General features: G+C 33.8%; 1 protein-coding gene across 1 annotated transcript in view; it reads left to right on the forward strand.

The window, feature by feature from the left end:
- Nucleotides 1-12,388, forward strand: part of LOC135219776 (basement membrane-specific heparan sulfate proteoglycan core protein-like) — a gene marked incomplete in the record, with an annotated part of 1,285,796 nt that overhangs the window by 642,825 nt on the left and 630,583 nt on the right. The window contains 1 exon segment of the mRNA XM_064256828.1: nt 5,018-5,149. Coding sequence (XP_064112898.1) covers nt 5,018-5,149 — 132 coding nt within the window.

Raw genomic sequence — 12,388 nt, forward strand, 5'->3', positions numbered from 1 at the left:
ATGTATTTGTGTGACTGGTTTAGCATCTTATTTTTAATATTTTCTTTAATTATTGTAATAATTAGGCTTGTTTTCAATGCTTTATTATTAGCAACAAGTTTTATGCCTTATCCGGTACAGGACGTACTATCCCTAGCCTAGCCTATCACTCTTGGTCAACCATCAGTAATACAGCCACATTGGACGAACGCGTTTAAAATTTTTTATTTTTTTTATTTTACATTTAAAAATAAAAATAGGCGTCTAAGACAAGATGTTATTCAACTATGAACTTTGTAATTGTAATGTAAGTGTAATGTTTTGTATAAAAACATTACACTTCTTCTAGAACAGATTAGCAACGAGGTATGGGGTTCTACTGTGTATATTTATATATATATATATATACATATATATATATATATATATATAGATATATATATATATATATATATATATACTACATATACAATATCCATATCCTATATATATATAATTATATATATATATATATTATAATATATATATATATATAATATATATAGTATATATATATATATATATATATATATATAGATATATATATATACATATGCAGGGTATACATATACTGTATATATATATTATATATATATATATATATATCTATATATATATAACATATACTGTATATATATATATATATATATATATATATATATATATATATATATATATATATATATATATATATATATATATATATATATATACACATACATACAGTGGTCCCCCCGTATTCGCGGGGGATGCGTACCAGACCCCCCCGTGAATAGTTAGAATCCGCGAATGTTTGGAACCCCTATAAAAATGCTAAAAACAGCCTATTTTGTTAGTTACAACTCAAGAAAAACCCACTAAAAATTTTCCTACATGGTTTTTTTAATAGTTTTATCACAAAAAGTGCATTTTATGATGAAATCCATCAAAAAAACCAGGAATTTGTGGATATTTATCATAGAAAAATACCGCGAATGCGTGAATTTTCCGCGAATAATGCAGGGAAACGTTCCCGAGAGAAATCCGCGAATGTGTGAGTCCGCGAATCTGGAGAACGCGAATACTGGGGGTCCACTTTATATATATATATATAAATCTAAGGGAGAACTGTGTCTTCTTTCAAAAAATTTGCTGGGCTTTGGAATAAGCAAATTGATAACATTACTTAATACTGGAGATTAGTATCATTGGATATCCCAGTTGTATCAAGTATAGAAGCTGAGATAACTATGCAGATTGTTAGCTGTTTGTTCTTGCAACTTGAATAGTGTTTTTCTTTTAATTTTGTAGGATTGTGTTGGTTGATGTCAAGCTACCATTTAGTTATGACAAATTTGATTTTGCATGCATGGTAGTCTTTCTCAGTATCTTACATGTGCATGTACCAAAATATGCAATTTTCATAAGTAGAAATTGTGCCCATACTTTTTGGGGCAACTAAAGTAAATGCAAACATTTTATGATGAATGTCTGGTCATGCTGAAGACAAAGTAGATACACAGATTGGCATTATAGAGGTTTTGTTTTAAAAGCATTACTCATTTCTTCACTGCCTATTTATTTCTCTGGATCTTTCATTGCTTGTCTTTTACTTGTATTTCTTGAAAAGGGTGAGATGACAGTTAAAAATTTGGGTAATTTTTCTTGCATGAGGTAAATCATGTTAAAAAGTTAAATTTGTTTTTTAACAATAATTACTGAGAGCCATCTTCACTTTTACTAGTGAATGTTGAGAAAAATTTAAATACATGTACCCACAGGTTTGCTTATACAGTATAAGAAAATACTTTTAACCAACCATATTAGTATTCATCTACTTAATGATTAGCTGATAGATGAGTATTGCCATAGATTGGAGATGTCTCAGCTTGTATACCGTAAATGCTTTTGGTATAAAGGGTTGAAATTTATGTTAAAAATTTACCAATAGAGCTGATAATGAATTAGGTAAAAAGAAAATTTTAAATCCTTTGCTGCATTCAGAACCTGTATAGAATTATTTATAGTATTTAAAAAAACAATACACATACATTACCACATCCAGACCCTGAAAGCATTGTTGAAATGGAAGTGAGAGTATAACACATTTTTATATGTAAGAAAAATGTGGTTGTGTTAGGTAATGTAATGTAGTGCAAATTCAGGTGACTCAAGAATGTCAAAGCCTTCGGGTAGATGTGTAAAATCCTGTATTGAGTGTAGGAAGTCTTGTGAAAATGTATTATTAGAAAAGGAAATATAAAATGGTTAGAAAAGTGTGGGATGTTGGTGCAGAGTAGATAGAAGAGCAAGTTGATGGCAGTATATCTTGAAATTATTTGGTGGAAACAAAATTTATGGTTAAAATTGGAGAACAGATGAAAATATAGTTACATTGGTAAATGGGACAAGTGTGGTTGATAAGAAGGAAGTAAGGAGAGTGCATAGAGAGAAAATGGATGAAAAATTGCTAATGTTAAACTTACATAGGTTGAATAATATTACAAAAAAGTTATCAAATTTCAGGATGGGTCATTAGGTAAGCAAGGAATATTTGGGGTTTTAGGAAGGAGGGAACAGGAAATTAAGAAGAGCAGGTAGTGGGTTGATGAAAGGAAAATTTTTGGTTATTTGAGATGCAGTAGCAAGGCAGAAGGGAAGACTGTAAAAGGAATAAACAAGAAAGGATAAGGTTGTGAAGAGGAAAGTGAGAGAAAAAGTAAAGGGTTGTAATAAACTGATGAGAAAGTAAGTAAGGACTTCATCAGGATAAGAGGTTGCTGTAAGAACAAGTAAATGCAAAGAAAATAAATAATGTCCAAATGGGATTCAGAAAAAAGAACATGCAAATGGAGAGGTGCTGTCTGAAGAGAGTGCATTCTTGGGTTGATGAAGTAAGAATCTTGAGCAATGGGTTCAAGTGGAGGATAAAAGAGAGGAAGATCTGAATGATGCACAGTAGAAAGTGTATGTCTAAGCTTGAGAATGCTTTTGAAAGCCGCTGTTGGAGATTCAAGGTGGTTAGTTAAGAAGTTGATAAATGGAAAGACATAAAAATTTGATGAATTAAAGTGAAATGATGCACTATGGTGGTGCAAGTGTTTTAGTGGCTGAAGATGATGTATAAGGTATGTTTAGGTGTAGAAATGGTTCTAAATAAAATGGATGAGGGGAATTACTGGTCCTGTGTACAAATTTGATAATGAGAGAGATGACATATGGGAGCCATTTAATTAAGATGGGCAAAGGCTGCATGAGGCATATATGAACATACTTAAATCATATAGCAACAGATTGAGAGGCAATGTGCTGAAGGGTGAGAATGTATGGTATAGAGGGAAGTTCATGAGAGTGATAAAAAAATTTTATGGTTTAAGTGAAGCATGTGTTAGTTTGTAGAAGAGCGAGTGATTAGCTTTGTGATGATGGTGCTTATACAATTGTGGGTTATATCTCCATTGCAATGTAATATGTATATTGTGGATGGAGTTATGTAAAAAATCAGAAAAAGGACTGTAGATGTAGATGCAAAGTTTTGGGTCAAGAAGATGGATCAAATATGAAGTGTGCAATGGCTGATGTGTGCAAGTGATACAGTACCGATTCAGCATAGCTAAAAGAAACAAAGGCATTTATGGTAGGTGGAAATCAGGAAGTTGTAGCAAGAATTAGTCATTTGGATACTGGAAAAATGGGAGCCATATATTTGTATGAGTATGTTGTATGTACTTGATATAAAGAATGATGGTAATATTGGGGAGGAGGGGAGTCAAAGGATTAGGTGAGCTAAGAAAGATAGTAGGATATGTGTCAAAGATTGTGAGGAAACTTGGAGCCTTTTAGGAAGCCAAGGCTGGAATGTAAGAAGGGACAGTGAGGCTGTTCTCTCTTGGGGAGTTGGTGTGGACCCTGAATGCAAATGAAAGAAAAAAGGTGGAAGCTGTAGAGAACAATTGTTCACTTAGTATTTTTGTTAAAGAAAAATTGAAAGGGCAGTAGACATCAAAATACATTGAGTGATAAAAGAGATAGTATGGTGAAAGGATGAGTCAAAGTATTGTTAGATGGTTTGATCATATAGACAGAATGGAGAATTATAGGCTGGCAAAAACTGTGTACAATTTAGAAGTCAAGAGGAGTGAGGAAAAGATGATATTGAAAGTCCTGAATAAATTGGGTGAAAGAGGTCTTGAAGTTGGGCCTCATTATTGAGGAAGAGAATATGGTCTTACAAAATGGAGATACTGTGGTGTAGATGGCTTCAGTGCACTGCTGATGAGCATTTTTTGTAAGTACGTACATAGAGGGACTAAATGTGGGAAGCTTTCTTTACAGGGTGTTCTATTCAATTCGATCATTTTTATCAAGATTTCATCAGCAATCATCTTTTCATTTTGGTAGCCCCCTTACTGATGGGAAGTGGCTTAATCTTGTCTATTTATTCGTTATATATATACATTTATTTTTGTATGGATGTGGTGCAAAAGAAAACAAATGTATGGTACCCATGATAATGATTTTGTACACTTACAAACATTCATATATACATACATTGGTCCAAATTAAGGGTATCAGATAATATCAGTTCAAATTAAGATGTAGGTTTTTGTGTAAGTGTTGAGCTGTCAATGTTTTTCTAAGAATGTTAATGTCTTAAAGTGTATTTTTGGGTCATAGAAATTTAAAAGCAGTCTCTCTCTCTCTCTCTCTCTCTCTCTCTCTCGTCTCATCTCTTTCTCGTCTCTCTCTTCTCTCTTCGCTCGCTCTCCTCTCTCTCTCTCTCTCATACCTTTCTATAAGCAGATTCCGTAAATTTGTTATGCTATTGGTAATTTTGTTTGGGCTTTATTAAGCATTCACATCACCTTGGTATTCAAATACAGAAAAGTATTTAGCATTGAAATTGCTTTGCTCTTTGTAGTTTGTTTGCTAATGAGACTGTTGCACACTGAGACATCTATCAGACTCCATAACAATTACCCTTCTTTTTTAATCATGCAAGTTAATTTGATTCAAACAGGCAATAAGTCTATAAGTAGGTGTAGAAGCGATCAGTTCTCGTGTTCCTCTGGGGAATGTGTTGGGTTGAACAAAAGGTGTAATGGACATTATGATTGCCTTGACGCCTCTGATGAAACTGGATGTCCCCAAGGTTAGAAGTTATTTTTTATCATTGCTCTTCTATGAGTAACACTTTTCCCATACTAAATCAAGTGAGTTTCAGCTAAAATGTGTGTTGCAATAGTTTTCTTGATCTCACAGTTGATTATTTGTGAAATAGTGTAGGTATAGTTATAGTTTTATCACATTAGAAAATTGTGGTATTCACTCTGAGAGCATTGTATTAATTTGAATCTTTGCTTAATAATTCACCTGTGTAGTATGGATGGTATACATGTTTTTTCTACTCTAAAGGGAATTTTGCAAACACTCATTTTGTCAATATTCTTAGGTGTAAGTTACATGCACTTCTCAGAAAAATAACAGTACTTACCTAGTTGCCTTCCATGAGAGGACAAGTTGAGTGAAGAGCATTTTTTATTAGCCTTCTTTATAGGAAACAGTATGCTGCTACTGGATTTTTGTACATGGGTAATGTCAGTTTTGCCTTGCAAACTGAAGCAGGATATCATTATGTAGGAAATAATGGCAGAGAAAATAAATTTTTTTTTATTGTTATTATTTTTAGTAAACTAATTTAACAAAACCACTAGTTTACATTTTGATACCAGTAGGCTTTTACGAAAGTGTGTAATTTTAAATTTTAAAGCATCTGGGAAAATTGAAAGGTAGAAAGCAGTCCAGCCAGAGCTAAAGGGATGTCAAGGAAACAAATGATTCAGACAGGACTATAAAGGTAGGGCATGCTTAATGAGTGACATCTCACAGATAAAATTGTTTAAAAGTGGAATGACACCTCCAGATCCAAGTTTGAAGAATGGCTATAAGCTCCATGTGGTGTCAGAAAACTTAGGATGTGGAAAGTGTGTACCTCATACCCTCCACCTTCAGTAGAGATAGATTGACTTACACACATCTGAGTGAGCTTTTCTGATAACCTGGCTGAGCCAAAAAGTAATATGAATGCTCATAGTGAAGACAAGACAATGAAGAGGACTGTCTTTACAAGCTGAAGAGCCTGATAAATCAGGGATTGCGAATGGCATGACATCTGACTCTTAGCCAAAATCCAGAACAAATGACAACCCAGAGGAAGATCACTTTTTTTAATGAGTCACCACACCACTATACAAGGCTCAATAACACAGAAGAGTAGGTCAGAGCCATTATACAACACTGTCTTGATGGCAAAGTATAATATATTTATATTGTCTTTTATTAATGGATTTCATTAAATTTTATTTTTATATTTTAGTAATATGCTTGTCAAGATTCAAGATTCTGATCATGATCTTGCATTGCACCATGTTCCCAATGTCTGAATCCCACAACCATTATATCTTCAGATTTATAGTATATTTTGTAAACACCTAGAAACTCATTTAATTTCCAATGAAATGGCTCACAGCCCACCCTAAACCTGGAAAGTAGATGAGCCCATCAATATATATAAAAGGGAATAATCATTCTAGTTAGCTTGCAGAAATCCTTATGAAGCCTAATGTGTCTAAATGTTTCTTTACTGTACAACTTATTAAAATAAATTCTTCTTATTTCACATCAGGCGATGTATCCTCCTAGGTGATTAGTTTGTAATATTTCCTTTTAAGAGTCCTGATCAGAGACTGAAGATCAATGCAGATTCTTAACTTTCCATTTTGATTTTGAACAATGGTGATTTGACTAAACTATTCAGTTAGCTCAAACTCCAGAATCTCCTTTTCCATTTGAGATTTTGACTCCATTTGTATATATTTTCTTTCTCTCCAGCACCTCCTTTTCCATGGAGAGTTCAACTCCATTTGTATCTTATCTTTCAGGGCAAGTGGTAAACATTAACAGGGTAGTGTTTTTCCACATTTAAGTTACTGTTCTCTCGCTCTACATATGTCTGTTTGCCAAATGAAACCTTTACCATTGACCAAAACAAATCCTATTTTTTGGCACAATTTTGAATCAGATGGGTTCTTGACAATTAGTGTTATCTTTTGTATTTAAAAACTCGGATTTATTTAGCACAGAGATTATCGCAGACATTTGTTATACTAGATCCATTTTGACTTACGTCTGAAACATCATTAACACCAACATTGCGTGATCAAATGAGACCTGACCATTGGAATATACATTATTAATAATGCAGTCAGTCTACTATACTTTATTTTTCTGATCAGAAGGCACTTTCACTTATACATTCTTGGTATTTTCCCTAACTGAATCTTCACTAACAATTTCAGCAGTTTCTTATCCTGCCTGGAAGTAATTTAAACTCTTTACAACCCCCACAGACATTTCCATGCTGGGCATTTTGCTTTGTCTAGCTCATGCTTATACCCTCACAGTCAGCATTGCACAGCACCCGTCTTTTTTTTTTTTGTTCCTGCGAGCAGTGTTTAAGTTGGTTTTTAGTTTTCGGTGAAAGGAAACTGAGATGGCTGTGTCTTTCTGTCCCCACTTTTTCTGTTTGTCCTCATCTTAAAAACTACTGAGGCTAGAGGGCTGCTAATTGGTATGTTGAGCATCCATCCTCCAATCATCAAACATACCAAAATTGCAGTCCTCTAGTCTGTGTAGTTTTTATTTAATTTTAGATTAAAGTTACCCATAATCGTGCATCTTGCAATGCTATAGGACAGGCCACCATGTGACCATGGCTCATACAGAAAACTTGATTGCACTGAAAAAACTAAGGTGCATTTTTTACTGGTTTGTTATTGTGATTGCTCACTTCTTTCAAATTTTGATCAGTACCATCTCTTGTCCACATTTTGCTTCATAAAACTGACATATCGCAACAGCCATATCCAGATAAGTTTCTTTCTTGAAGAAATAAAATACATGAAAAGGACACTTGCATTCCCTGGTATGGGGGTAACAATGTTCTTCAAGTTACTTTGATACTTTATCAGGAGTGGCTTTTTCTTCTCCACATTCAAATTGAATTGGAGAAATGTTTTTAACATTGAAGCCCTTAATGACCAATCCCATTCGTAGATGCAAGATTGAGACTGATCACTGTCAGAGCAAGAGTGAAATGTGAGTAACAGTGAGAAGGCTTACTGCTCATGTCCCTCCTCAAATGCTGCATAGAAGAATGATCAAGTGCAAAATCTTAGAGTCCCCTGAGTAAGAGAATGCACTTCCACATTTATCAATGTAGAGTGAAGACCTGAACTGCTGGGAGGAGGGATATCTTCTAGACTAAGCAATGACCGGTTAGCCAGTTGGTAGTGAATGGTTTTTGCATCACTGAAAAGAATTGGTGTTGAGGTGATCCACAAAGGCCATATCTGCCAACTTCATTGACATATATTCTGTAGAAGCCCAAACAGCCAGTGAAGTAACTGGAGAAGACAGAAGCGGTACAAAGTGAAAACAGAAGCTACTAAAAAAACATGAATTTCTTTACCCAGAGTGATGTGTCTGATATCTATTAGCCAGAAGAACCAAGAGGGTAATTTATGCCTCATGGCTTTCTTGTTTCTTCTGGCATGTCCTATGGCTTCACTCAGGGAGGCAGCAGGACAAGAATAAAATAATTTTCCAAAGACAGGCTCTTTGACAGGTTACAGGCGAATTAGCTATGGACACAGTTTACCCCAAGAATTCAGGTTAGCTTTGACAGGACCTTTGGGAGTGTGACATTCACTTTCTTCTGAGCCAAGAGAAACTGCTTGTCTAATGTGTAATCCTTGCACACATCACCTTTTTGTTGTGTGAGCACTGCTCACGCTGACATGAACGCAGTAGATTATTATCCATAGCTAGGGACAGTACAGAACTTAAAGCTTTTGCTAAGCAAAATATGACAAGTATGCTAAAGCATGTCTGGAGGACAGGCCAGAAATAAAAGCACCCTGTTGTGTGTGTGTGTGTGTGTGTGTTTTTCCTCACTGGCTTACACTCATTAGACACACTATGCATATGTAAAAGAAAATAGCTGATTAGCACAAAACCATGAAAACTTTTATCATTTGCATATCAAAAACATTTATAAATGCTATGGTTATAAACTAATGATAAACAGAAAATGAATGATATATTACTGTGATTACTCCCTAAATTATGCTAAATCAGAAGGCAAATCAAAATAAGGAAAACAAAAGCTTTCATTAATGAATAAAAAAGTTATGCAGCCAAAAAGGACCAGTTGATTGTATGTAATTTATCAATCAGCATATTTACATTGAAAATAAACTGAGGAAAGTAGAAAAGATTGAAAAATTTTAGTAACTTCATTAAGAGGAAAGGCAAAAGGCAAAGCACCAGTTCATTCATCAATCTTGCTTCATTGAATGAGTTTATCCTTTTAGACTTTTCAACACTGAATAATTATTATTAATTTTTGCAAAAGAAGGACAAATCACAAAGAAAAAAATCATTGGGTGAGCAGTGGTGTACAACATCACTTGAGGTGTCTGGGTTTGCATGGCAGTGGTTTTTCCATCTTGATTGGAACTACTTTGTGTAACTAGGATTTTCAGCAAAAATAAGGTAACTTATGATTAATGAGGTTTAGTAAATAATCATATTTTACATATTTACCCTTATAGTATTTTAAATTTTCTGTATAATTTGCTTATGAAGTCTACCCATGGTAAAGGTTATAATAAATCATGTTTACTTCCTACGTTGGTATGACTCAATATTGAAAATTGTTTCCTAACCTGTCAGTTAATGCTTGCAGTATATTGGCATCAGCATTATGAGTACCTAGCAATATTACTTTTGATTTGTTCTCTGTAATACATAATTATATCCAGTAATTAATTGAAAATGTTCACAGTTTTGGAGGGAACGGTCCAATTATTGCTTGCAGTTTAGAATTTTATTTGTTATTTATACTATAATGTACATACATATACCGTAATTAATGGAGATTGAACTGTATACAATAAGCTTACAAGATCATTTTGCCACAAATGAATGAAATAGTTAAAGTTTAATTTTACTGGAAACAATGTTATATTTAGCTTATCATCAGTTACAAACAATATTAACTACTTGTACTTCATATCATCTGGTAGAAAAGTAAATACGTACTGTAGGGGGTGTGAATGTTACTTATTATTATTATTAAATTAGTTTAACCTCATTCAAAATTTTTATGATAGAAGGCTTTCCAAGATTTTTGCTCTCAAGTGAAGGCTATTGACTCTGGTATGTGGTATTGTGAAGATTTTTTCAATTTTTTAGTCATAATTCTCCTGTGAACTCCATAAGTATTATGAGTTACTCTAATGCTTTTGTGGTTTTGTAGGAGAATCAGATGTTGTAATTAAGAGATAATAGATCTCTTTGTTCCTTTGAGAATGTAAAATCAGGATGAAGTATTCAAAATTTCCAAGGCACATATTAACTTCACAAAATGCAATTTTATTGTCGAGTCTGTCTTATCTTGTTTGCCTTGAATGATTATGTTACGTAGAGAATCATAAATGTTGAATAAACTAAGTTTTTTGAGGAAATAAACATTTGGTGATTAGTAGGTTTCTCTTAGTATCTTATTTTCTAGCCTTACCTAGACTGTTAAGCTGATTAAGGCTTAGTTTATCAAGGAAGAAATTAAAGCTCATTTATATGATGAAACAACTGATAAGGAAAAATGTTGAAAAAATATAACCAAGACCAAAATTGAGTTTTTACGAGAAGTGCATGTATATTTATTTAGTGTTAGAATTATATGAATTATCTGTTTGGTATGTGTATTATTCTCTTGCTTCCCTAATAGCAAGATTTTGAATTATTACCTTATTGTTCTCATATCCCTTTAGTGTCTGAAAAAGTGGTTATAAAAGACTTAAGTCCTACTTTTGAGTTAGACATGCACATTAACATGTGGTAGTCTTTCAGCAGTTTCAGTTTTGTATGAAATTTTGTATATTTGCTAACTTCCCATTTTAAGTACATACTCAAAATATGGTGACATTGAATTGAATTTTGTTTGAGTATTAAACTATTGTGGTGATATGCAATGAAATACATTGGCACTATTGTAGCACTTCAGGTATATGCAATGCAGTGGTAGTTGAAACTCAAAAGGTAATGCTTGTAAGCACTGAATAATTGCCACTAATATACTAATGTGTGATGTGAGATATGTTTGGGTATGTCAGGGTTATCCATTAACCTAGCACTGTTTAGAATTATTGAATGTATGTTTTAGAATTGCATTATTAACATGAGGTTGCTTCAAAAATTTTAATGATTTAAGACCAAAATATGAATTAATTTTTTCCCCTAGAAGTCTTTAGTTGTTCATATGGTTAGTCTTGATATTATTAGCTAGCAACATTTATTTGTTCCTATCTGGAAGCAAACTATCATCTTTTATATGGAGCTCTCATCATTTGTATGTAAAATCAGTCAGTGAACTTGGAAACAAGGGTATGTCATGGTGGAGTTTGGGGCCAAGTTGAGAAATACTGCTACTCTACCCACTGCTCTGTCACTTTCTCTTTGGCCATCATAGAGAGTATATGTGATGCCCTTCTCTCTTATTTGTGAAATTTGATTTGGATAACTAGCCTGCTACTTTTTACTTTTCTTCTTTTATTGTTTGAAGATTTTGCTTATTTGTTTGTTGTGTTTTATATCTTTGTTTTTGGTTTTGTATGGAATTTAGAAGAAACATGAGTTATAAATAGCCATGAGATCATTGAATGTCTCCTGCTTTGGCAAACCACAAGACCATCGCTCTTTTTGTAGGAGAAAAACATGTGTTCATTCTTCCATATATGAGGAATGTGTTGATTGATCCTCTCCTCTTTTAGAAAAGTTTGGGAAATAGAGGAAGGAGGAATTCTTCCACATCATTGGGCTGGGTATACCCACTGAGGATGCCACTGGATCTTTTGGGTCTTCTTTCCACTGGCTTTATCCCTTTGCCGCTTTTTGAGTTTCCTCACCTAGTGAGGCCTGTTCATGCTTTTGCCTCTGGAGATGAAGGGATTCTGGGGTTAGTGCTCTTCCAGATGTTTCTTTTTTTCTGAGATATTCATCTTTAACAGCATTAGTAGATAACTTTGTTAGGAAGAAAAATGAATTATCTCCTAAGCCTGCATCTCATGTAGGGTCTGCTGCTGATACTGTGTCTGATGTGTGTGTGTGTGCATGTGTAGCTCCTTTTCTTTGACTGTTGTAAAGAAAGGACTCTTATTCAGTAGTTCTTCCAGTTGATGCCCCTCTGTTGGATTCTTTGACATCTTTTGTTCAGACCTTGGCCAACCCTTCAGTGTGGAAGGTGAGCATGACTCTTCCTGGGGAAGAG

The sequence above is a fragment of the Macrobrachium nipponense genome, chromosome 1 (genome assembly GCF_015104395.2).
Source record: "Macrobrachium nipponense isolate FS-2020 chromosome 1, ASM1510439v2, whole genome shotgun sequence".
NCBI lineage: Eukaryota > Metazoa > Arthropoda > Malacostraca > Decapoda > Palaemonidae > Macrobrachium > Macrobrachium nipponense.